Genomic DNA, 26,844 nt, shown 5'->3' on the forward strand with positions numbered 1-26,844 from the left:
TTCCAAGGGAGGGGGGAAAAATGGCAATATTACCACCCAGCCCTTAAAAGTGCTCTGTTCTTTCTCAGAGGAACACAAAACGTCTGGCAGTATAGTAAGTGACAAAAGGGGCGTTAAATTGAGTTTATGAGTAGATATTTCCATGTGTGTACTTTTCTCCTCCTTAGCTTTTGTTCCATGTGGCTCGTGGATGGAGGTGCAGTCCAGATGACACGGCTCAGCCAGGAGCATGCAGATACCGTGGTTACTCTTACAGATGCATTTCATATATTATTTTGTTCCAGAGAATGATTCTGACTCGGCTCTTTTTTTATACCATGCTTTTCACTTCACTTTATTGTTTTGGTTCTTGTAGTGTGGGCTGCACTGTCTAATCAGAAACATGTTCCCAACTTCCCATCGTAGGAACATCGCCATGGGCGGATATTAAGACAGCGGGCCCCTGGGCACAGATATGCAAAAGGCCCCACCGCCTTTACATAGGAGCAAGAAACAGACTTCATGGTGGTTTTGCCTCTTTTTTTATTTTTGTCCTGCATCTCTTTGTAGTTGTGATGCATCTTTTTGTGTTGTTGTTTTGTAAAGCAGCCCCTTTCCCACGGCACCAAAAACCCACCAACATCTGCTTACATCTGGCTTTTTTTATTTAGCGGAAACATGTACAATTGGCATTCACTCCTGGGACAAATAACTCCAGCAGTCATAGGTATTTATTGGCTCCAGCTCTGATCGGCTCCTATCGGCAGTGAGGGAAGTACGACATCCAGGTGGATGCACTAATATTAGCCCCTTTGCTGGCATCATGCAATGACAGGCTGACAATGACAATGACAGACATCCCTCTCCCCAGCAACACTTTCCAGCTCTTTCTGGGGGACCCCAAGGCGTTCCCAGGCAAGATGAAATATGTAATCCCTCCAGCGTGTTCTGGGTCTGCCCCAGGGCCTCCTACCAGTGGTACATGCCTGCAACACCTCCAGCAGGAGACTCCCATGAGGAATCCTGATTAGCTTCCTGAACCACCTCAACCAAACCCTTTCAACACGAAGGAGCAGCAGCTCTACTCCACGCTCTCTCTGGTTGTCCAAGCTCCTCACCCTATCTCTAAGGCTGAGCCCAGCCACTGCATGGAGGAAACTCATATCGACTGCTTTTATCCACGATCTCATTCTTTTGGTTACTACCCAGGGCTCATGACCATAGGTGAGGGTTGGGATGTAGATGGACCAGTAAATCGAAAGCTCAAATATTGTTCTAAATTAGTCGGCACCAAGACCAAGAGAGAGACTAAGTAAGAAATGTAAAAAATAAGTTACTACTGCAACATTTTCACTGGCCTGCATGCTGCTTTCTCCTGCTTACTAACCTATTTTCCGACCCATAGGTGATGTTGAATGTGACACACCAGGAAAAAAAACATGCAGAGGAATGTGTACTCTTTTTTTTTTTTAAGATTATTTTTTGGGCTTTTTTGCCTTTATTGTATAGGACAGAGTGAAAGGGGTGAGAGAGAGAGAGCTGGGGGTGACATGCAGAAATGGTCGCAAGCCATAGTTGAACCTGCAACCGCTGCAGCGAGGCATCGCCTCTGTACATGGGGCGCTGGGACTATCCACTACACTACCAACGCCCCAGAATGTGTATTGTTGTACTCGTCTGCTGCAGAGCTGTATACATTGCTGTTGTCTACTGCCATCACCTATTTTAGCGGCTTTGCGTTTTAAAACCTGCATACACCCACTAATTTTGGTGCAAATGGGGTATTTGAGGTAATTCTGTGTCTTTTTTCTTTTTTTGCAGTTTTGTGTCTCTTTGTGGTTGTTTTGCCCACTTTTGTCACAGGTTTGTGTTGCTTTTCAGTTCCTTTGTGCCTTTTGTGTTCATTTTGATTCTGTCTCTTTGGGTGACATTGTGTAGGTGCAGACCAGGGGGGCCCCGACACTTCAGGTCCCTGGGCCTGTGCCCGGTTGGCCCATTCAGTAATCCATCCATGCACATCCCTAATACATCTTAGTTTTAGCACACAGATGCATTGTGTGTGTGCATTTTCAGAACAGTTGTTGAATTGACAGCTTTCCAGAGTTAATCTCCCTGGAGTTGTAGATTGTGGGAAAACACATGTTGTTGTCCACTTCACTTACAAGGGGGGGAGAACATGCCTTGGCTTAAGGACAAGAAAGTTGAACCCGGGTCACTGTCAAGAGATACAGTACATCTAAACTCCCTACTGTTGTGGGTGAGTGTGTGTGTGCAACACAAAAAAGACAGATATGAACATGCTAGAGTCCTTTGCAGTGCAAGTGCATGCATATATGCATAAGCCTGCATGAATGCGTGACAGCCAGTGATGTTTTAGCTGGACCCTGCTGTTATGTGTGTAGTTTCCTCTCTTTGCAGTGAAAGCTCCGGCATCTAAAAATATCTTGGGCCCAGGAGGAAAACGAGGATGGGAAACCATTTACAGAAGCCTAAGAAGAACACGGGGCTCCTTCCAAGGACAGCAGCCCCGGAGGGAAGCCTGCAGACAGGAGTCACCCTGTGGTCTGCTGGGGAAGGATTTCCCCTCATTCTTTCAAGCATGCAGGTTTGTTTGTGATATTTCCTGACAAACTGAGTTACTTTGTCAAAGACAAGATGCCCTCCTTCTGTTTTATGGTGTTAAATTGAGTTACACACTCTATCAAACCCAAATTATTGCTCCATGTATGTTGGCAATGAGGGTTGCACTAATCCGGGGTGGTACTGTACTCTCATTAAGGTCATTTCCGTCTGTTTACAGAATTAAAAACAGATCTCTGGGAGATGTAGATACAGGAGCAGACTTGTGCACGAATCGTGAAGAGATGAGGAGGAGGAAGAGGAGGAAGAAGAGGGGGCGGGTAGTTAGGAGGAGGAGGGAATCCAGATGGGAAGGAGCAGCATCGGCGCCGCAGGAGAGAGATATAGAGGGGAGACAGACTGTGGAGGAGAAGACGCAAAGCTTCATCTCTGCCTGGAGATGAAAGATACTTTTATCTTACACTGAGCAGACGGATTTCACTCGGTGCCGCCATGTATTTTGGTACGTAAACGATGCGTTTTGATATCAAGAGTTTCTTGTGTTGTTGATAATAACGCAGCGGAGTCACTTGTTGCTATGTTGAGATGGATGTGTGAAGTCACCTGCACAGTGGGATAGAGGCAGTGCTACTACAGCTTATTATCGCTCACACATCTCTTAGAATTAAAAGCCAACATTATGATCTACGTGTTTGTTTTAGTTTGGAGCATTTCCATTGCGCTTGGCGCTTCAATAATCCTCATGAACAATCAACAACAGCATACAGGGCGAATTCTTCAACAACAAGAGAGATAACTGTGCATGCCTGTGCTGTTGAATGCCTTATACAACGAGTTCCATATAGGATCATAAACTAAAGGAAAACACTGCACCTGCAAGGACAAAGGAAAACTAAATACATGCAAGTTCTAGAAATTATATTTAATGATGACATATCACATTTTGCACTACTTAAAGAAGTGACAAGCATTTCAGGTGTTTCTTGAATCATAAATTCTTTAATTTCTGTCATAAAGCTCACGAGCGCAGAAAGGTGGGGGCGATGTGGGGACTGCAGCTCCCACTGCTGGTTAAAGTCAAACACTGAAAATATAATGTTGGCTTTTGAGACAGTCTGATAAAAAAAGATTTGAACAGTTTCTGTTGGGTGGAGAGGAGCAGGAAAGGGTGTGGCGATGCCAAGTCTGACTGTGTTACTGACGGTCTGCCCTCAGATTGAATTTTGTGGTGGTGTTTCCAGAAACAAGCCTAATTTATCTGATTATTACCAGTTGAACAGAACACTCAAACTTTTGGAATTATCCCAGAATAAACATCAACTTGCAAATAAATAAATAAATAAATAAATAAATAAATAAATAAATAAAGTAGACCGAATTTCTAATTTTACTGTCATGTTATGGCACTATGGCGATCTGCGGTGAATGGATCACTGTTACGCACAGAAAACGCGATGACCATATAGATCATCAACATCTCCAGAAGCAACTTAAAAACACCCATGATTTGCTCTCGGCAGTATATTTGAGCAGAGGAATTCATATGTAAAACTATGAAGGGACCAGACAATCATATATTTTCTTTGAGAGAAAAAAATCTCCCTACTTTACCCACACTGTCCGAGCACCACGGGGCGCGCTCTGAGTTCAAAGGGGGTGAAAGAAGTGAGTGTGATTGGCCATGATTGTCACAGCCTCTATCTAACACAGAAATATACAATAGCCCATATGAGGAGGTATTCTGTCTGGTCCCACCCCGCCCGTATCCAGCTGTGCCACAAGTCTGGCGAGTCTGGCATGAAATTACCTACAGTGCGTTTGGCACGCTCCGGACGCACAAGACTGCGCGCACCTGATATGGCATCTGCGCCGCTTGTGCACACAGCAGCAACTTACAGACTATCGACTTGTGGAGGAAGGAGGTAAAAACAAATGGTCTGCGCAGGGCAAGCACTGACAGCTGCTGATCCTGAGGACAGACCCATGAGACAGACAGACAGGAAGGACAGCTACAGTATTTGAAACATGCCGCGTCATCATGTTGACACACACAACACCACAGAGTTAAAGGTGATCAGAGCAACAAGTCTGTTAAAGTTATTGTCTTTTCAGCTTTGCAGTTTCGGCCAGACTTGCAGAGTTGCAGGTTTACTCCCTCGAGCACATGTGTATCCTGCTGGCTGTAATTTGCGCGCAGTTTCCTTCATAAACTTTACTGTATTACGCATGTGCATGTAAGCTATTCCACACTTCTGAAAGCAAGTAGCCTAGTCATGTAAGGACAGATACAACGTGACGTGCGCGCGCACACACACACACACACACACACACATACACACACACACACACACATGCGCGCGCACATGCCTTGTTAAAGGCAATCAGACTAATAGCAGAGCGGATGGGTGTGTTGTGATTTTGATTATGATGATTACACATGCGGGCTGGTCCTGAATCAAACTGTAATCAAGCTCAGAGGACATTTCAACTAGAGAACAAGCTGCCATAATCAGGACTCAGCAACACAACAAGATGCTTATCACACAACACTTTAAGTAATGGCGCTATTGAACATGAAATGCGTCTGTGTGACTGAGTTTAATGTTGATATAACAATGTGTTTTGTAATATGTTTGTGTTTGCCTACCAGCTGTCGTTTGGCACCTGTGTAGATGATTCGATTAACCCTCAGGGTCCTGTTTCTGCAGCCTGAAGGCCACATACTTAAAGAAAGCTCACAGAATGAAGAATGGCTACTATCAGAGTATCATTACAGACAGTATATTATATATTTTTTATTATTATTAATGATAGATGAGGGTGTAAGCAGCAACAGTGCATCATATTCTGTAAAATAATTGTATGTTTTGTATCTTAAATCTTAATGTGCAAAGAATATGGCACTTTTAAATGTAGTGAAACAATGTCTACAATCAATCAATCAATGTTATGTGTCACATGACATCACATGGGGTACAATTCAAGTGACATGTAATCTCATCAGTGCCTCCAATTGGTGCATTTTCAAGAGTTAGGAATAGTAACGTGTACGATTTGGAGTGGGAGTCGCAGTCTCAGGTGGTCTCTTTATTGTTGTGTGTCTTCCAACACAGCTGTGGATCAGTGGTTGTTTCAAATTAACAAGATAAAATGATATTTGATCTCATTTCAGTAACTGCCAATATAGGTGAGTGAAACTGAAATAAGACAGGTCCACTCAGATCATTCATCTTTTATATTTTTCCCCATTTAGGGAAAAAACACTCTGGCGTTTGACAATATTAATGTAAATGTGCCTGTGTAAGTTTTCCTGCCACGACTGAAAACTGACAAATGGATAAAAGCACCATATACAGTGAAGTTGAGATGGAAATTAGAGAGGAAAACTGAAGCAAACGCATCACAACACAATTCAGTCATACAAGTTTTCCAGCTTTGAACACAGAATGTCTTCATCTCTCTGCTGTGTTTGCCCCCCCCCCCCCCAAACGTGCTGTCTCCTTCCCAGGTAGTGTGTGTCACAGTACCCTGCCGCCACTGGCCCGCCCCATGCTGGGTAGGACCCCGCCCTCCTCAGATCCAAAGCCCCTCCTCCCCTACCACCTGCTGCCTGGATTCACAGACGTGAGTACTGTCAGTCGTCGTAGCTGCTGTGTCAACCACGCCCTCACCAACTGTGTCTTCTTATAAAAAATTTTTTTAAAAAAAATCAAACTCCATAATCGTTCACTTCATCACGCTGATTTCTGCTGCGTGAAGGAGTTTACTTCACGGAGCAGTCTGCCTGCGTGGAGTTATTTTTCAATACACAGATGCATGAGCGAGCTGCCTACACCTTTCCAAATATATCACCTCTGATGCAGAGAGCTGTGACATTTCCACACAACCTGGGGGGTGGAGCTGATTCCTTGATATTCCTCACACAGCTTTTCTTAGAGCTGTCTGCCCCGCTGTTTGTGAAGGGTGAAGGGGGAGAGAAACAAAGCCGGCCAAGTCCAAGCCCCGAAGAGAGTTGATGTGTGTCAGGCAGGGCCGAGGGCTGGCGTCTGGTTTACAGGGGGGACTGTGCCGTATATCTCGGTGTACTCCTGGCTCTGTGATGTATGAAATCATTTTCCTGGCTTGAATCAGTGTAGTATGTAGCTGGACGACAATATATTTACTGACGATACAAAAAAGATTCTAACACCTCTATTTGTTTTCGAGGACATTAAGCCAAGAAAACATGATATGTTTTCTTGTCCTCACACTTTCGCTAATACCAAACCTATTACAAAACCTAAACTTGAGATGACTCATAAGCCCATCACTGAGTCTGGCCAGATACCCACTCTGAAGCAAAATTGACAGTTTTCCTTTTGTTCCTCCCTCCTCTTTACTGTGGTCTCGTCTCCAAGCTATGATTTGCTCTTAGATGTTAAGAAGAGAGATATAGAGAGACAAATTGAGGATTTAAAAGAAAGAGAGGATGGTGTGTATGTGTGTGCTGGACTGCTATAGTGTGCAGTGTGGTAAATTTATTCTCTCTCTCTCTCTCTCTCTCTCTCTCTCTGTAGCATCTCCCTTTTTTTGTCAAAAAGCCATTCAGCCACCTGAGGAGGTCTTGGCCCCCTCCCCTCCATTTCAGCCTCTCTTTCCTCCTCTCGCCAGCCTTCTCATCCATCTCTTCCACTTTCCTGCGTTGCTCTTGCTCCATCACCCTCTTCACTTCAGCTCTCCTCTCTTGTATTTTCCACTTTGTCTCCTGCTGTCATCCTCCCCATCCCTCACCCTCTCATGCACTCTTTCTTGCTTTCAGAGTTTTCAACGCCTCATCTCTCCATCACCCTCCCCATCTACTCTCTTCTCTCTCTGTTTTCTCCTCCTCCTTTACCACAAAAAAATTTAAACATCTCAATTTTTTTTATCATTCAAGTTCCCCTTTTCTGTTGTCTTTCTCATGGTGGATTACCTTCCCACTCAACAAAAAAGTCGTCTCTCTCACATAACTTACCACAGGTTGAAAAAGTGTCTTTGAAAAACCTCACATGACCCCCTCCCCGCTGAGTCACATCCCCTCTCACCTATTGATAACTCTCCTTTCTTCCATTTTATTCCATTTCCAGCACCTCTCCCACTCTGCAGTTTCAGGAACATTGTCAGCCCTGTAAAAAGTCGACGACCTTTACAATGCTCGGTGTAATTTGGGGGATTTATGGCTTTTAACACAGTTCAGTTGGTAAAGGAGCATTGGCTACATGGCTGAAATAAAGAGCAGCATGCACACAGAGGGCCCCTTTGCAGCCTCTGGAGACGTTAGGGCCGCAACGATTATTTTTTCTATCAATTCATGTGCTGATGGTTTCTTAAATAATTGTTTCATAGAAAAATACTAAAAATGTGTATTGTAAAATACTTCCCACAGCCTAACAAAACGTATTCAAAGTCTTGTTTTAGGCTGTAAAATATTCACTTTACTGTTATATAGGACACAGAGAAACAGCAGATGACATGACTGGAGCACTCGACTATCAAAACAGTTTCCCAGTAATTTCATGCTCAAACAAAATAACTGGCATACTCAACTCAAATGTCTTTAAAGCAGAGGTGTGGACTCGAGTCACATGACTTGGACTCGAGTCAGACTGCAGTTTACAAGCTTGGGTGACTTCACTTAGACTTCAGCCCTTTGACTTGAAAAGACTTGACACCTTCCCCCTAACCCAAGTTTAAAAAGTATATTATTTAAAAAGTGTTCCACAAATTTACCTGGTAGTGTTGTTTTATTTAATTTTTGTATCATATCATGCTGGAGGAATTATTTATTTATTTATTGTTGGGTTGGGGCAAAGAAGGCGCAAGGTACAATTAATGGTCTAAGTGTCCTTTTAATTAGTTGTGATTGAACTCTGTTTAAAGGTGTTGATACATAGCACACCGATGTTCTTATCTTGGGCCCTATCCTGAGTATACGCATATATGTAACCTTTATTTGATATATTTATTTATTGCATTTTGGTTATTTCACTCTATTCCATGTCATTATGTGAATGGAAAGCAATGTAGCTACATAAGGTTTATGGGACTGCCAAACTGAATAGACGAGCTATGTAAATTCAGCTTCTGTTACGGCACCTTCATATGAATTGTTACCTCTGAGATGAATGAAAAAGAAAAAGAAAACACAGAAACTTGGTCACAAAAAAAAAATAAAAAGTGTACCACAAATCAGTGTCAGTAATTTCCTGTATTAAACATTAATGTTATTTCCAGCAAGCTGACACTAAAGTCTCTAAATCAACTCAGTTAGAGCCAGTGTAACAGCATCCATTCAAGCTGTGCGAGAGAACTATGAAGAATAAATGTAACGTTACCAAGCGCCACGTAAAAAATATAATACCTAATTTTGTTCACATACAAATAAACCCCTATGTGATAGTCAACAGAAACACAAATTGCAGTGTGCAAAACATGATGGAAAATTTCAGAAGAAGATGCAACAACTTCCAAAAACCTTGTTTTAACAAATAAATATAATTTTTTTAGTAGCATTCATGATTTTTGTAAATTTGATATATCATTACTCTGACATTACATTTGGTGAAGAGGGCATTATGACTTTTACGACTCATAACTCAAAGTTTAGGACGTGGGACTTGGAAGTTTTGACTTGGGACCTGACTAGATTTGCGCGTCTTAACTTGGGTTTTGACTTGGGACTTTTTTTTTTTTTAAAATACTTTTTATTGAGTTTAAACAGACAGAACAACACACACACCCCCACCCCAGACAGCTATGCAGCATAAATAAAAAAAATAAAATAAATAAGGACATAAATAAAATAAATCAGACTTGAAGTATTTGAGTAAGATTAGATAATAAGAAAAAACAAAAACAAAAACACATACAATCAGATGAGTTTAATGACTAATCAAAAGGAGAAAGACTTGAGACCTAATTGTGAACTGTGAAACAATGTCTTGGTCACACCTCTGCTTTAGAGTATAATTTAATGACGCACAGCAGCAATGCTATAGAGAAAGCTGAGGGCTGATACTCGTCTGTTTCCTTCTGCTGCAGTGCATTATTAAAAGTATCACATACTTTTTTGTGAGTGCTGACGACCTCATTTGTGAACTGATTGATTGGCTAATTGTTTCAGCTCCACAGTGTTTATTAGATAACTGACATTTTTGAGGTCATGATACATGTTGCTGAGCTGCTTTATTTTGATTCTACATATTGTTTAGTAGAAATTTATGGTAGCACTTAATATGAGAAACAGAAAACAATATAATGAGGTTTTGTCTCCGGCATATTTTTTCTGCAAACTGGATAACTCAGCATAGTTTAAAAGGAATCTTCTCCCTCCTGTGATGTGAACCTGTGGGCACAGTAAGAGTAATGATATAAGTGTATAAGTGGGCACACAGCTGAACTCTAGCTGCCTGCCTTTTATCCTGCAGTGTGTGTTTTTGTGTGTGGGTTTCTGCCTGTGTGTGTGCGTTTTCTTGTGAGTGTAGATGCTCTGTGTGTGTCTGTAAAGCGCTGCACAGGAGTTTGTTTGGTGCCCACATGTGGGTTGTCGTGGTTACAGGGTTGCACGCATTTGTGTGTGTGTGTGTGTGTGTGTGTGTGCGTGTGTGTGGATGTTTGTCGTGAGCCAGGGATCCAAACTGGGACTTCACTGGCTCTTTTGGCTTTTAGTTTGATAGAAATGGAAACAAAAAAAGTGCTTTTGTTTCCAAGCAAATTTAAATGACAACAAAACCCAAAGCAGCAGCTCATTCATCATCACCAACCCACTTTTTAAGGTGCTTGACGTCATGCGCTCACCCGTAGCTGTCACGCTCGTACACGATGTAAATCCAGGAACATTCATCATTATAAATGTTGAGTCTCTTGACTGAGCTCCAGGTAAAAGTCTGGTTTACTTCACTTGGCCATATGTTTCGGCAATAACTCATTCCGTGAAGCTGAGTTGGGCTGACACGCCACCACCACTGCGTGTGAGGAACTGAGAGAGAATGTACTGATTAATACTGATGCTATGAGGCGGATGTCTTTATATACTGCAACATCATCTAAATTTACTTACATTGCTCTTAAAGGGATAATTCAAATTTATTGAGGTGGGTTTGTATGAGGTACTTATCCATATAGTCACTGTATTATATACAGTGCATGCCCCCAGTTTGGAGAAATAGTCGGAAACAGAAGCTACGCAATTTGGTGCTTTGGACATAGGCAGCACCAAAACATATTTTAGCCACCTTAAGATATATATATAGAACAGTTTCACCAGTTTCACCAGTTTCACCGCTTTCACCACCGTCAGACAGCCCATTCCAACGAGGATGACATTAATGCCTTCAGCTCCTCATCTATCCTCTCATGACAGCATCCAGACTCGGGCGAAAAAATTAGTAATTTTGGCTCGCTGAATACAGAAACTGCAGGTTTCCCGCTGTCTCAATCAGTAAGTTCGTGTTTTTGTGTGACTTTGATGAATCCCAATTAACAATTTTAAATGCCAAAGTCACACAACACCAAACAAACTGATCGAGACAGTGGTAGACCAACTCCCGTGTTCTGCAAGGAAAAATTGTTCTTTTTCTCAATGGAGTCTGGCTTTGCAAAGACGAAAGCCCCCTTTTACACTGCCAGATTTTCCGCGAATGTTGGGCCATTTTTCCGGCATATTGCGAGTGTTTATACACACAGAGGCGGAATGGCGAGATGATCGAGGCACCCAATTTTCCGCCTCATAGGGTAGTCATATTGGTGGAACTCTTTTAGTTTAAACAGACCGAGGCGGCCTTCCACAACAGGAGGGGCTGTTGATGATGCCGCATGTGCGAGCCACTGGTGGTGGATGAACAGGAAACAGCTGATAGCAGGAATTAGCGAGCAGCTAGTAGCAAGAGGGAAATGCAAACCTGACAGACACTGTAAAGATGAACACCTGGGGAGACAAGGAAACCCTCCTTGTCCTCGCAAACAAAGAGGCCATTAACCGTCAGATGACAGGGACTTTGAAGAACGGTCCGATTTATGAGAGAATCGCTGCCTGACTAGCCGCGGCTTCCCTCCCACATCACTGTTTACGTCACACGCTGAGCCACATGTTTACTTGCTCACGCCTCCCATTGCCCCAAAAAAGGCACATTCTGTATAAACAAAAGTAGGCAGGCGGCAATTTGCCGCACTCCCTGATTTTGTTTTTTTACTGCCAATGCTGAAAAAACACTGATTGGTCTTTCCTGCAAATTTGCACAATTCATACCTAAAAAGGGCTCAGTATTACAGCTCCTAAAAGCCCAAATCAACAGACTAATACAGACAGCCATAAAGATTATGGAAGTCTGTCAACATTCTAGTCTTCAAGATGTGTTTCAACAAACGATAATGAGACAGGCACAAGATCTCAGATCCAGCTCATGCTCTTCACCATGATTATCAGCTGCTCCCCTCAGGCAGACAGTACAGAGTCCCCCTGAGCGACACTCCTGTGTCTGTAGGTCCATTAAAGCCCTCAACACCTCCTATTGTGGATTATGTACACGCCATGGTTGTATTTCATATTTTGCTGTGCACAGTATTATTGTAGTATGTGTGCATTTCTCATGATGATGCAGATAATGGATCTTGGTATTTATTGTTTTTCACTGTTGTATTTTACTGTGTTTGGATGTATTCATTGTTGTTTTTACTGCTTTATACTGCACACACTGTGAAGTCCAAGGCAAATTTCCCTCTTGGGCAATTAAGTCAACCCAATTCTATTGAATCCTTCTGTTCCCCGTCTGAAATTGCTGTCTGATGGCAAGGCAAAGCAGTGAAAATATTTTAAATATAGCGTACACTTCTTTAGATTGTTTTTTTAAGTGGGACTTTTTTAGGTGGCTGAAATATGTTTTGCTGCTGCACACAGCACACAGCAATATATCGCTTATCTTCTGTGTGCGACTCCAGCCTGCTTCTCCAAACCGACAGACATCTACTGTTTGTAGCGCACTGACTATAGATAAGTTCCTCATATAACCCCACTTTGAAAGATCTGATGATCACTTTAATGTCACAATACGCAGGGAGTGTATGAATAGAGGCAGAGGAGGAGGGAGACAGGCAGATTGGATTCAGCGGGTGATGTGGTGTGTGTGTGTGTGTGTGTGTGTGTGTGTGTGTGTGTGTGTGTGTGTGTGTGCGCGCGCAGAAGAAAGTAAGAAGAGGCAAGGAGTACGAAGGGCGAAATGACTTTGCCACAGGTGCTAGTCCACCCCAGAGTGTGGAGTGGGAGTGAAGGGTAAGAGAGTGAGTCCACTGGGAGGCAGGAAGGTGACTTTGATCAGACGGAGACGAAAGGGAGAGAGTTCAGAGGGGAGCAGATGGAGGGGTGAAGTGAGGAATGTGTGATGGAAGGTCAGATGGTGATACAGGAGTCTTGGCGGCGGCTGAGGAGGGAAGAAGACGGGCTTTTACTGATGTTAACATGTTCACTCTCAGTCAGAGAAACATAAAACTTTGCTCTCATAAATGTTTAACATTGACACGGCCATGTTGTTATTCATGTGCTACAGTATACACTCGCCGTATTACTTTTTTATGTTAGACATCTTTTCAATGATTTCATATTTTTTATAATTTCATATTTTGTATTTCAAACATGACACAAATATATTTGCTTTTATATGTGTCAGCCTGAGTTTTACATCGACACACAGCCGCAGGAAAACAGAGAGAAATAAGAGACTGCAGATATGCATTCGAGTACAGAAGCCGAGAGGGATGATCAAAGAAAATGAGCACACACACACACACACTCACACACACACTTACAGACAGATAACATTTGAAGAGCAAAGAATTCATCTTTGGCACTACAGAAACAGGCAAATTCTCCAGTGCAGTGCTACAGTGTAGTGTTCTCAGGGCTCACAGCACAAGTTGGCTGACCCACAGTAACATATAAATTTTTACGTCACTGCGAGCCAGATTTCTATAAAGCCTCCCTGGTTGTGGCTGGTGTTATAGCTCCCTACATTTCATCACAGGTAATAGGTTTGTTTTGCTCCACAAAGGCCAGTTGGGTTTTATGCGCTCATTAAACCTACCAGTAGGTAATGTCCAGAGGTGCACAGCGCTGTGTGGTCAGATACTGGTTCAGCTGTGTACACAGAGACACACACATGCAAGATGTGGAGAGGTTTATTAGCTGTTTCTCATAAAGAAATCTACTCTGGGGGTGAAAGGTCCATCATTTCCTCACTGGTTAGTTGATTTTCTCTGCAACTGTACAATTTTGTCTCTTCTGAATGGTGAAATACAATTTTTTAAAAGTGGGCGCCACCTTGCGAGGAATGTTTTTCAACCCCACCTTCATTTCTAACTGTCTGTGTGGGAAGACCATCAGCAGGATCTGAGGCTTCTTGGAAAAGGACTGGGTGAGGCCTGGCTTTCCGCATGTAGCACTCACCCCCCTGTCGGTTTGAAAGGTGGCTGTAAAATGTTTATAGTTTGCTCCATCATGGAGAGCGGAGGCTGTGGTCAGGTGGGATTCAGGGTGGTCACACTGGACTCACATAGTTACATGTTTCTGTGTGGCACATAACATCATCAGAACATTCACAGGAGCTTTTCAAAGGTGTGTTGCTGCATAAGCTACAACTCTGCTGTTCATCCGTGCTCATGTACTGATAATAGGGTTGTTCCTAAAAACTTGAGCACACTTTAATCTATAAGGTTAAACACTGACTGAAAAAATATTGTGTATATTATAAGAACCATTTTAATTGTTAATGACATTTTTCACTAGCCATAGTATTTTAAATGCAGCTGAAATGTGTGTGTTGTGTGTTATGAAAATTGACATTATCCAACAAAACATGACAACTTACTAAATAAAAGTTAACAAGTAACATTTATTGAAAACAATAATTTTTAGAAAAATAAATCTCGAGGAAACATGCCTGATTATTACAATGGCATTGTCACTTGGTCAACACAGTCGTATCCACCTTATTCCTGAGGGCCCTAATGTAGAAATGATTATGGACGCAACTTCCAGTGAGATAGCATAAGTAGCAGTAAGCTAGTTGTGGTTAGTCCCAGTGGCTACTCTTGGTTGCTAAACACCAATGCTGGTTCTTTTTGAAAGTAATTTGCCTTCAGTTTTGCAACTACTGGTTTATTTTTATTTTTTTTAACAAATATTTAACTAATGTTAACTTAGCATTTTCTAAAATGTCTTAGCGGAGCTCTGGTACCTGTTGCACTGTCCGTGTCTGTAACGACTAAGAACCAGTCTAAGCTAAATTTTTGTCTTCAGCAACTGTGTGTTGAACATGTAACCAGAACAAAAATGGGATTGTTCCTGTTGCAAAAGGAACCATTGATATGAGAAATAAAACCACAAGAGTTTCACAAGTCATAGTGAAAAAGTATTAAATCGGAATTTGCAGAAGAGAATGACACGTAGACTGACAGGTCTGTCACTCAATGTCAGTACATGATATCCCTGTCTTTCCCCGTCTGACTTCATTCTCAACCTACATTAGAAAATTGCTCGTTATAAAATAAACTCAGCAACATACCTTGAAATATGTATTTAGTCATCAGGGCTGAGAATGTGTTACTGATGTACTGTACTTCCTTTATATCGTATAAAAACGAATGTCAAAAGTTATTTCTTTTGCTACTTCTTTATATTACTAAGTTAAAAAAAAAAGTGCAAACTGCATCTTTAATGCAGATGAGTGGAGGATTAGCTGGGAAACATCACATTTATTCACTTTACATGGAGCTACAGTTAATACTGAATTATATTAAATGTTCACTGAATCCGTTAGTGTCTCTTAATAAGTCATCAGAAATCAGACAAACAGCTTTTCCCACGTTGTTTTTTTTTTTGTGATCAAATGTTTTTATTTAAATTTTCTTTTTATAAGCAGTGGCATCAACAATTATGTCAAACAAACATTATACACATATTTCCCGCCCCCCACCCTACCCACCCTCGGACCTGAACACTTTGATGACAATATAGATAGCATGAATTAGACAAGGATAGCTGAAACAAAATGTATCAATTGAAATTCATCTTTCAAGTCTGGCTTTAATTTGATCTGCTGCCATATGCCAAAATAAAATATTTTGTTGTTTTGCATTGTGGATTCGGGCTGTAGATATTTCTAGATAGATAATATCAAGGAAAGTTAAATACCAGTGGGAGATGTTAAGTGTGTGTGGTGGTTTCCATCTTACTGCAATTATCTTTTTTGCTGCCGTTAGGCCAGCAAGTAATATTCGTTTTTTACATTGTGATGTATTAATTGTGGATAAGTTATTTAAAATAAGTGTTTGAGGGTTAACTGGAATAATTTGTGCTGTTATTGAAGATAGTGCAGCTGCAACCTGCCGCCAGAAGTTGGCAACAGGTTGGCATCCCCAGATCATATGCATGGAAGTCCCTGGTTTATTCTGATGGCATAGTGTACATAAAGAATTATCCAGGATCTTCATACGATAAAGCTTACAGGGTGTTAAATAAACTTTTAATAAGCTTTTCCCATGGTTAAAAAGAAAATCAGCCATCAGAATATGTATTAATATGTGATTTAAATATGTATATGAACAGAATAATTAAAGTATTAGCATTAAGTCTAACCAACTAACATGTCTTGTGCCGACTAGCGGGGGTTTAATGTTTAATCCAGTAGTTGACTGATTGTGCACATATCTAACTGCTACTCAGTTATGCTGCATTTTGTTTATTAAGTACAGCATTAATGTCAAGGCTTTAGCCATGCAGCACTGGAAAACTCATTTCCTATTATATCACATTATGTATCATAAGCAAGTACAGCGACTTTACGAATATGCAATAAATGAAAGCTACTTCTGAGAAGATAACCATTCATTGAATTATAATTTCCATAACTCTTAGAAAAACCCTCAGAATCAACAGTGATAAAGCCTAAGTATCACAAATATAAGCCTACATTCTAGTTTTTCTAATTTTTAATACATATGAAAGTAACAGAGACAGAGTATAGCTTACACATTGATTGTGCCTACTCCTCCACAATATATATTGTAATTCTAGGTTTGCCAGTTAGTGAGCAATAATAAGTGGTTCTTACAGTGGAAAATCAGGAAGCTGTAACCACTGAACAAACTAATGCTTACAAGCTGAACAGAGAACTGAGATGAATCTCGCCATGTTTTTGCATCATGCTGAAAGAGTGGTTTGACAGGTTTATGAAAACACGGATACTTTCTGCCATAAAAACATGTCGCTATTAATAAACTGATGTGCTGTGAATGCGAGCTGACCACAGCTGCTGTTGTGCAAACTACAAGCCTCTGACAGCCACCTTTTAAACATACACGGGTTGAATGTTTCACAGTCACTTCAAACCTGTCGGGGTTAGTCAAGGTTTAGCCTCAGTGCAGGGCATGCCATTTATACACTCTGCAGTGTTCATGCATGACCGGGTGCCAGACAAGCTACTCCCCCATTCAGCTCCTTCCCACAGCCCCCACCTCTAACCTGAGATATTATAAATCCGTATTGTCTTGAAAGGAGTATGTTAGCTTGCAGACAGCATGTCATTAACACCCCAGGTGATTACTTTCACTACCTACTCAGTCCTGCCGTTCACACTCCTAATCCAGTCATGACCTCAGTGTTACACTTCTCCTTTGTTGCAGATGGATCACGTTCATAAAGCTCTGATTGGCCCAAGCTTCGGCTTAACATCGCCGCTGAAGAGGAAGCACAGTTCCTGCGGAGTCTGTCGACTGAGGTTCAACTCTGAGGTGGGTGTTGTCTTGTGGGAAACACACACTTTAAACTGTTTTTCTTTCAGGTACTTTTGTTTCTCACACACACCCTTAACGTGACATTTGAACAGATTGGCCCTTGGGTTAGACCTGCCTGATTTCATCATCTGGTGAAATGTGCACACCTTTCATGTTTTTGTGCTAATTACAGAATGATTCATAGACAGGCACCATTATGTGTTGAACTGTAATGCAATCTCACCACTCCTATATTACATTTCAAACTTCTATCTCATCTGTCAGTTAATGAGGGAGTAGCAGCCTCTGAAACTTTGTGCAGAAACTACATTCACATTTCAGTCATGTATAGTGGCTTAAAACTAAAACATTGTCAGTTTAACATGACTAAATAATTTTGTGCAATTAGTTCATACCATCTTGTTTGCTGTTGTGCACACAGGTGCAGGCTTCTTCCCATTACTGTGGCACCAAACATGCGAAAAGGCTGAAAGCGATGGACGCCCCCGATTCAAAGATCAGGACCTCTGAACCAGTCGCCAAGGAAACCACATCGCAAATCCTCTCGTCACCCTGCTCACAGCCCTCCAGCTCTGACACAACATCAGGAGGTGTGTGTCTCTGCAGGCATGCATGCTTCCCCTGTGCATCAGCATGTGTGTGTGTATGTATGTGCGCAGACATCAAATGTACGAAAGCGTTAGATGTATGAATGTACGGCTCAAACCTTCTTTTCCCAGTCACGACTTTAACTCTTTGATGTGATAAACCTTCTGCTGCTTTGGGTTTCACAGTGAGGAGATTAAAGGTTGAGCATTATCCTCTGCTCCTTCTACATATCTACATTTACTGACCTGAGCAGTGGCCTCCTGAGATCAAAAACACATTGAAAATGCTGCGAATATGATCCATGGATAACTGTGTGTGTGTACGTGTGTGAGTACATGTGTGCCTGGAAATGTGTCAACATTAAATGTGGAGGTGTGTCAAAGCATTGCCTGCTCTCCAACATGCCTATATATGTGTGTGCCAATCCTGATGTGCTACTCTTGCATGTGTGTGGGCGTTACGGAATGAAAATAATACATTTCGCTGCAAGCTAGAAAGGAGAAAGACCGAAGAATTGTACTTGACATCACCGATGTGAGAGTGTGTTTGAAGGGTGAGAGAATGAGTGATCATTTCCAGTTTGGAGTTAGTTTCAGGGAAGTGGATGAGACGGCAGGAGAGCTCTCTGAAGATTACTTCAGCAAACAGCCTCGCCGGCCTCTAAGAGTGGAGAATCAATGGTAACAAACAGACACCCACTCAGCTAGGCAGGGCTAATCATTGTTATTAGCAAAGAGCGAATCCTTAAATCAGCACGCGCTCCTCCAGGGAACCTCTACAAGTCAGTTTCACAAAAGATAATAGAGCCAAATCATCTCTTTACAAAACTGTGAGTTTAAGTGCTGGGAGGCAGATCCTTGGGGAAATCATTGATTATTACTGCGATTAGAGAGGCTGATAGAGCTCATAATCACCTGTAGCCTGGTGAGTTTTTATCTTTGTCTCTGAGCGTGTCATGAAATTAGTGCTTCTTATTGTACTGTAAGCAGCAAGAGTTCAGGAATTTGTGGAGAAATGTTTAAGTTTGTCTCATCGGACTTTCTCAGCCTCCATCCCTCTTACTTGCCTTCTTTTTCTACTCTTTCTCTTAGCATATTTTTGTTTCTCACAAATCACTACTTTAATCATGATACGATAGTATATCAGTTCTTTGGACAACATTACAATATTTGCTGATTTCACAGAGTCTGCCATGATACCATTTCGCTTTAGTACTCAGGGGTCTGCGAACACTTGGAGATGAGATCATATGCCCTTTTAGAAGTTTACAGAAGAAGCATCCACCTGTTTCTTTTTTTATATTTGGCTATAAAAGAAAAAAAACAACAACAACTGTAATTCTGGTTTGGACGTTAAAGCATAGCAAATTTTCTGTGGAGTTACCTTTCAGAGCCCATGTTAACCCATTGGGTCGTTCACACTGGACGCACCGCTGCACAATCTGCAGTGATAGTTTTGGCATCTGGTCGACTTTTTCCACAAGCAAATCTGTGAAGAACACGCGCTGATCATCTATTTTAAACAATATAAAGGACATATTAGACAAGATATAAATTAAGTGATTATGATAAATGATAAAAAAAAAAACGCATCCCATGCTTACTTATTCCACATATTTGTCAGTGGTGTAAAATCAGAGACAAAGAGAGATGAGCTGACACACACACTGCTGATTGTTGGCTTAGTGGCTAGCGGACTTTTACTCATAGCTTAACAAATTACGTGTATTATCCATACTTTTTCTTACTCACCACTGGTTAAAGTCACTGCATCTCCTGACAGGACAGCACGGTTGAATTTCTAGCCTAATGTTGTTGAAACAGAGCTGCTAGTGTTGCCTTAACGAGAGCAAGAAGTAAGCAGAGTGAGATGCCTGGCCAGGTTTGTCATGTCTCCTCAGTATTTTATCCCTTAACTGCATTGTTTGCATATAGCGTATGCTTTGTCTGTTGACCCATCCTTTCTCCCAATTCAAAATATTTCATCACTGCTGATTTAATTCTGAGAGGGGAGTAATTACCCTCATCTTTTTCTTGGCTGCTTGCCATTAATCTGCCTGGCGCTGTTACACAGTGCCACAGATGTGCCATGGGGATTTCTTAAAGATGATGATAGGGGTCGATCTTTTTACTTTGCATCAATTATATTGGATCGTCAGTCACTAAATCAAATCACTGATCCAGATCAATGGATCATTACAGCACTACTACTTCCACTGTCACACTAATATCTTTCTGTTTCTTTCTGTGTTTATTTCAGAACCCTCAGCCCCAGACCCTACATCAGAAGTGGCACCAGTGAGCAGCGGCCCCACTGAAACTGTGAATGCACCCTCTGACCCCTCCCTGTCACCCAGCCAGAGGACGCCAGAGAAAGAGACACACAGAGACGGAGAGGTGGATGTGGCTCCAGAAGGGGAAACAGAAGAAGAGAAAGCTATACGTCTTCTCTACTGCTCCCTCTGCAAGGTGGCCGTCAACTCTGCCTCCCAGCTGCAGGCCCACAACAGTGGTGAGAAACTGTTGGCGCTGGATGCATCAAGCCTGCTTGTTCTGTGTTTGACGCTCTGTTGACGTGACTTTATGTCCGCACAGGCACTAAGCACAAGACAATGCTGGAGGCAAGGAGCGGCGATGGAGCCATCAAGTCCTTCCCGAGGACCGGGGTCAAAGCCAAGTTGGTCGCACCGTCTGAGTCGTCAACGGGACTCCAGAACAAAACTTTCCACTGTGAGATCTGCGATGTGCACGTCAACTCTGAGACTCAGCTCAAACAGGTCAGTTGCGAAAAATGTCTGGTTACTAAAAAAGCTCAGAAGCCTAGTTGCTACGCTGATTGACACAGAACCACAGTTCATTACAAAGCTAAGTTCAGAGCAGTTTTAGACATCAGTGGAGACGTGGGATGGAAAAATCCACATGTCAGACATAAATTTTAGATGATCCTGCTTTGGAACAGACTTGTGAATATCTGTGTGAACAGCAGCGTACTACAAAAATCTTTAACTGGGATATTTTGCATGGAAATGTCTGGAGAGCTGTAATTTTGTACAATTTATTTCTTTTATATTTTCAAAACTCAGCACAAATTGTTTCTTGCTTGTAAACGAAAACATGGTCAGTATTCAGTCACACTACCACAAGCCATAGAAACAGACCTGTCAGTGGTCTCCCTAAAGAGAAAAGCTTTGTTGCACAGCACGGAAACCACCCTCCTCAAAGTCACCAGCAATCTTCTCCTCGCCTTAGACTCTGGTCACCTCTCAATTCTTATCTTTCTTGACCTTACAGCAGCCTTTGACACAATTAACCACACAATTCTCATTTCCCGTCTCAAATCTTCCCTCAGCATCACCAGTGCTGCCCTCTCCTGGCTAAGGTCATACCTCACAAAGCAGCATCTGTTTATCAATATTAACAACTGCCCTTCGTCCCTTGCTCCTCTGTCCCAAGGCGTCCCCCAGGGTTCCGTGCTTGGTCCCCTTCTATTCATCCTTTACATGCTCCCCTTAGCAACACATTCGCAGCCATGGTCTCAACTTCCACTGCTATGCTGATGACATCCAGTTCTACATCTCCACTACATCCATCACCACTGAAACTCTCTGTGCACTCTGACCACCTGCCTCAACAACATCAAGTCCTGCCACAATCCTCAAACTGAACTCTGAAAGATCTGACATGATCATCACCGGTCCCAAATCCCTCACCAAAACCTCTCACAACCTCTGCCTCATCACTGACAGTTCAACTTTGCATTCCTCCCCACACACCCGCAACCTCGGAGTCATTTTCTACAACAACCTCTGTTTCGAAAAACACGTCAATCATATCACCAGTACTGCCTTCCTCCACCTAAAAAACATAGCTCGTCTCCGCCTTTCTCTCTCCCCCACTGCTGCTGAAACTCTCACCCATGCCTTCATCACATCCAGAACTGACTTACTGTAACGGCATTCTTTATGGTACACCATCCAAACTCCTGAATAAATCCAGAAGTCTGCTGCCCATCTGTTCACCCATTCCTGATTCCGCGATCACATCACCCTGTCCCTCAGAACCTCCACTGGCTCCTTGTCCTACAGTGCATCCAATTCAAAGTCCTCCTCACTTATAAAGCCCTTCATAACCAGGCCCCCTCCTACCTTACTGACCTGCTCCACTGCCACACTCCTTTTCGCAGCCTCCACTCCTCTGATGCCAACCTCCTGACTCCACCACTCAGGACTAAGCACCGAACCTGGGGCGACAGAGCCTTCTCCATAGCTGCCCCCTCCTTCTGAAACACTCTCCCCAAACACATTCAAGACTGCACTGACCTTTCCCAGTTCAAATAACTTGTCAAAACACATATTATCAAAACGCTTTTTAATGTGTGAATGATGTGTGTATTTCATTGTAGTCTATTTTGTGATTATTTTTAACCAATTTAAAGCATCTTTGATTACCTTGAAAAGCGCTCTATAAATAAAATGTATTATTATTGTTATTATTAGATATGTACATTTTTTTGTCTTAAATGCAAATATGCATACACAATAAAGAAGACTAAGTGACTGTAGTTGCGTCATTGCTCGAGCAGGGTGAACACTGGGTGGGTGACACGACACAGTGGCACATCACACTTCTTACTGGTTAGTCCCTCTTCTGAATGTAAAGCTATGAAAAGGTCAGCTGTCACACAGATTTGCCACTTACACAGTGGAGCCGCAAAAACGTGCCAACAGATTCCTCATCATCACTTCATGTATTACAGAAAGGCAATTCAGGACTGTGTGTATTCTATTCCAAATCACAGTGTGAACATCTCACACCTGTCGCTGCAGGTGAGTTAAAATCACAGATCCCTGAAGATAATAAGCACAAAGCCACTGAGCCTGTTTCAACGAGCATCTGAATACGATGTTAGCATCTCTGTCCGTGATATGAATGCACAGCGTTGGTCTGGATGTGTAAAAGTTAACTTTGGCCAGGTGCTCATGAATATTTAGCAGTTCACCGCTGATTGTGTGGCCATAGCCATCTGTTTGTGCTTGTCAGTCAAATCACAAATATATCCAAACCCGCCCCCTCATGAATATTTGGGATCTCAAAGTCGGAGCCAACAAAATATCAACATGCTGCCTGAATTGTCAAAATCAGAGCTGTGATTAGGCTTCCTTTAATTTCCTCTTCTCTGATTATTCAAATTTCCTAAACAAAGGTGACGGTTGCTTTCCTTCTTTGTCCACTCCGTGTTTATGCTACTGCCTGAGTCTGTCTAGGGTTCATCTGTCTGTTTCTCTCCTCCACTCCAGCACATCAGCAGTCGGAGACATAAGGATAGAGCGGCAGGTAAACCAGCCAAGCCGAAGTTCAGCCCTTACACTCCCACCCAGCGTCACCAGAGTTCCCAAGCAGTGAGTAGTTTGCTGTTGCTTGATTTACTTTCATCCCTCATCATTTTGTTTATGAAAACAAGTTCTAGTTGAGCCTCTCTTGAGCCTCTTCCAGGAAGCTCCACTCCCTACTTCCAATGAGACATATCGTCAGTGATGTGGGTTGAAGAATCTTATGTCTGAAATGTTGTAATCCTATGTGAGTGAGACAACGGGGCAGATTATGATAGATAGGGGAGCAGATTCATGATAAGATTCTTTGGCAGTTTGTGGGACAACCTGTACTTCTGTCAGCCAAGTAGCTGCTTAGACTTTATCTCCTCGTCCGTCTCTGGTTTCCTACTTAAATTCTCAATTTATTTTTGAGAGAGAGAAAAAAACCTTGATTGCAGTTTGTTTGTCTGTCTTTTTCCTCCTCAGATTCGTCTCGCTCTACGGAAGAACCAAGACCTGACCAAACCTCTTGCCTCCTGTCTCCTACAGCGCCAACTCTCTGTTGCTGCTGCTGCTGCCATGGCAACACTGCCCCCCTTCCCTCTACGCCCTGCATCGAACTCGAGCCCCGCCCTGTTTCAGAGTCAGCCCCTCCCTCAGGCCCTGCTGCACCCGGCCCCTGGACACATCTGTTCCACACACACGCCAGTTCTGTTTTCCCCCTACTGACCACGTCGACGTCTCAATCAGCTCTGAACTACAGTTAAACGCAGACTTGGACGTGATGTGATATAACACAGCGCTTACTAACAACAGATACTGTGGGTGTCATGGACCAGGACTGAAGTTTATTTGTGTGGCCCAAAACCATAAGGCTCATACCACCAATGGGATAGAGGAAGTACAAAACAGCAAATGAGCAAAAGCAGAGTATTTTCTGATGAGAGTGTGTTTGTGTGTGTGTGTGTGTGTGAGTGCATGCGCAGATACAGCCATCATAGAACTTTTTACGTTTGCTGCACTACTGCTTCATTCCTCCACAAACAAACACGTTTTATAGATGCTAATAATCTATATAACAATCAAGAAAATCCCTCTTAAAGGGACAGTTCACCCCAAAATGAAAAACAAAACATATTTTTCCTCTTACCTGTAGTGCTATTTATCAGTCTAGATTGTTTTGGCGTGAGTTGCAGAGTTTTGAAGATATCAGCCAAAGAGATGTCTGTCTTTTCTCCAATATAATGGAACTAGATGGCACTCGGCTCGTGTTGCTTAAACAGCCAAAAAACAAAAATATGAACAACTCAATAGCAATGTCTGTTTCCAGAAATCATGACTCGGTTACTCAAGATGATCCACAGACCTTGTTGTGAGCAGTTTCATGTAGGAACTATTTTCTGTCTACCGAACAACACCCACCAACCGCATCACCTACTCATGGATGAGAGGCTCATGCTCGTGATAGAATGAGATGTAAAAATTAATGGCGTCCTCTTCAGCTGACTCGTGACGTTAGCTAGCTTAGCAGCAGATGCCCGCTTTCCCTCGCACGATGATGTGGTTGGTAGGTAAAGGTCAGTCATAAGAAAATAGTTTCTAGTTTCAAGGTCTGTGGATTATCTTAAATAAGTGGGTTATGATTTCTGGAAAGAGGCAGTTTGTCAGATGATTTTTATTTTTTATTTTTTGGCGCTTTGAGCACCATGAGCTGCATGTAGTTCCATTATATTTGAGAGAAGGCAGACATCTTTATGGCCAGTATCCCCAACACTCAGCTACTCACATGAATTAATAGCACTGCAGGTAAGAGGTAAATTCTATAGTTTTGATTTTTGGGTAAACTGTCCCTTTAAACCACTTATTCAGTATAGATATAAACAAGATGCATTATGGTGAACTTCCATGATGACTATAACTGCGTGTGTTTGTGTGTGCAGATATGCATATAAGTATGATTGCCAATCAGAGCATGCTTGACTGAAGATGTTTATTATTTTACAATAAATGATAGCTGTGGATACTCAAGATTGATTCCAGATAATTCTTTATTACCAATTCAGTGCTCCATTTAATGCAGTAAGTGCAATATTGTCCAACGAAATATGGTGTCCATACTGTGATACATCTTTGTTCCAACACAAGTATTAAATAAGACACATATGCTGAAACAAACATCTATGTTAGTGTTTCCAGCTCCTTGCATATGTGTTCACCCAAGCACTGCCAGAAATGTAGGCGCGCATCACCTCCGCCCAAACCCATAACTCTGCACTCAGACACTAACCTAAGCCAACTTCATCCTTCTCTGCTACTTAGCAGCACACAAAACACTCCTTTCTTGGTGTGTGCTCAGGTATTTCCCTAAGAAAATAAAAAAAGAGTGCATCCATAGCCTTTACTTGGCTTTGGAGGACTTAATGAAACATATTTTTCTGACAATTTTTTACTTAAGACTACAGATAAACCTTTGCCACCCCCACCTCCCTCACCCCTCCACATCCCCTCCAGCTCCATTCTCCAAAATAAATCAAGACAGGAATGTTCTGTCTGTCTTTATTGTCTGTCTTTCTGATGATGTTTACTACACTGAAGCCTCAAGCAATGTGTGGCCCATTTTGGTAAGCTCGTGTTTTATAGGAAGTTAATTTTGGAAGAGGTATAACAAGAGCGTGTACTGCTGGTGGTTTACTGTGGATATAGTCAGATTGTCTCGTTTTGAGGCTTGTGCGAAAAGGAAACAACTAAAAACTGTCACAACTGGCTGCATTTGTGTGATCGCTGATGAGATTCAATGTGAATAATGGTTATTTAGCCTTTCTCAGAGGTCAAGGTCTTAATTATTCCATCAGGTCAGGGGCTGTGTGATTGCTGCTTTTTCAACTTTCCACAACCTCGCAGACTATCTTCTTGTTTTGGTCTTTCATCAGCCAACTGACACCAAACTGGATTAATTAGATATTTTTTGCTTCGGCCTCCCACAGTCGCTCCAAAGTAAATAATTCTACAGTCCAATTCAGAGAATTATCTTCCAATCAATCGCGGTCTCCCTGATTCTCCCAGTTGTCACAGCAGTCATTATCATTATTATTAATTGTCTGGGGTGGTGATTGTGAACATGTGTGTGTGGAAAGTTCAATTCTCCACGGGCTGTCAGAATCCAGACCTCCTCTGGCCCCTTAACTCCCTGGCTCATTCCCCCGCCAGCCTTCACTGCCTTTTCTCCTTCACTTTTTGTCATCTTTCTTTCGTTATCTCACAATACGTTCATGGCTACTCTCTCCACTGCCTCTCTGTCTCTCAGTCCTCCAGCGAATTCGTGGCAGGGCACGCACACACACATACAAACATATGTCAGCAACACAAAAGCCTGACTTGGCATCCAGGGAATTTTTCATTCTCTGCTACCTGGAGGGAGTACAAAGGTATAAAGCAGGCCTTTGCATGCCATGTGAGGGCAGTTCACATAGAAAAAGACTATAATAAGCTCTTGGCGTGGGGATGCAGCATTTTGATTTTTGCACGTTGCACTTAAAGTCACATCATAAAACAAAGTGATGGATCAGTGTGTGGAAAGTGCAACC

At 42.2% G+C, this 26,844-nt stretch overlaps 1 protein-coding gene across 3 annotated transcripts; it reads left to right on the forward strand.

The window, feature by feature from the left end:
* Nucleotides 1–2,892: 2,892 nt before the first annotated feature.
* LOC117263416 (zinc finger protein 385D-like) lies at nt 2,893–25,288 on the forward strand. 3 transcript variants are annotated; one of them, XM_033636724.2, is made up of 8 exons: nt 2,893–3,061; nt 6,068–6,183; nt 17,251–17,358; nt 17,783–17,951; nt 20,209–20,460; nt 20,544–20,725; nt 23,246–23,347; nt 23,747–25,288. In XM_033636724.2, exons 1-8 carry the CDS (start codon nt 3,052–3,054, stop codon nt 23,987–23,989), a joined length of 1,182 nt encoding a protein of 393 aa, XP_033492615.1. In that variant the 5' UTR covers nt 2,893–3,051; the 3' UTR covers nt 23,990–25,288. The 3 variants fall into 3 exon arrangements, with proteins under 3 accessions (XP_033492615.1, XP_078031837.1, XP_033492616.1); XM_033636725.2 differs by having other exon boundaries at nt 2,936–3,061; nt 6,072–6,183; XM_078175711.1 differs by lacking the exon at nt 6,068–6,183 and having other exon boundaries at nt 2,930–3,061.
* Nucleotides 25,289–26,844: the final 1,556 nt, after the last annotated feature.

Source organism: Epinephelus lanceolatus, chromosome 16 (assembly GCF_041903045.1).
Source record: "Epinephelus lanceolatus isolate andai-2023 chromosome 16, ASM4190304v1, whole genome shotgun sequence".
NCBI lineage: Eukaryota > Metazoa > Chordata > Actinopteri > Perciformes > Serranidae > Epinephelus > Epinephelus lanceolatus.

Bases quoted from the DNA above. Each gene is read 5' to 3' on its own strand.
- LOC117263416 (XM_033636724.2), top strand. The intron at 6,184-17,250 runs GTGAGTACTGTC...CCTTTGTTGCAG, and splicing joins TGCTGCCTGGATTCACAGAC to ATGGATCACGTTCATAAAGC. The intron at 23,348-23,746 runs GTGAGTAGTTTG...TTTCCTCCTCAG, and splicing joins GTCACCAGAGTTCCCAAGCA to ATTCGTCTCGCTCTACGGAA.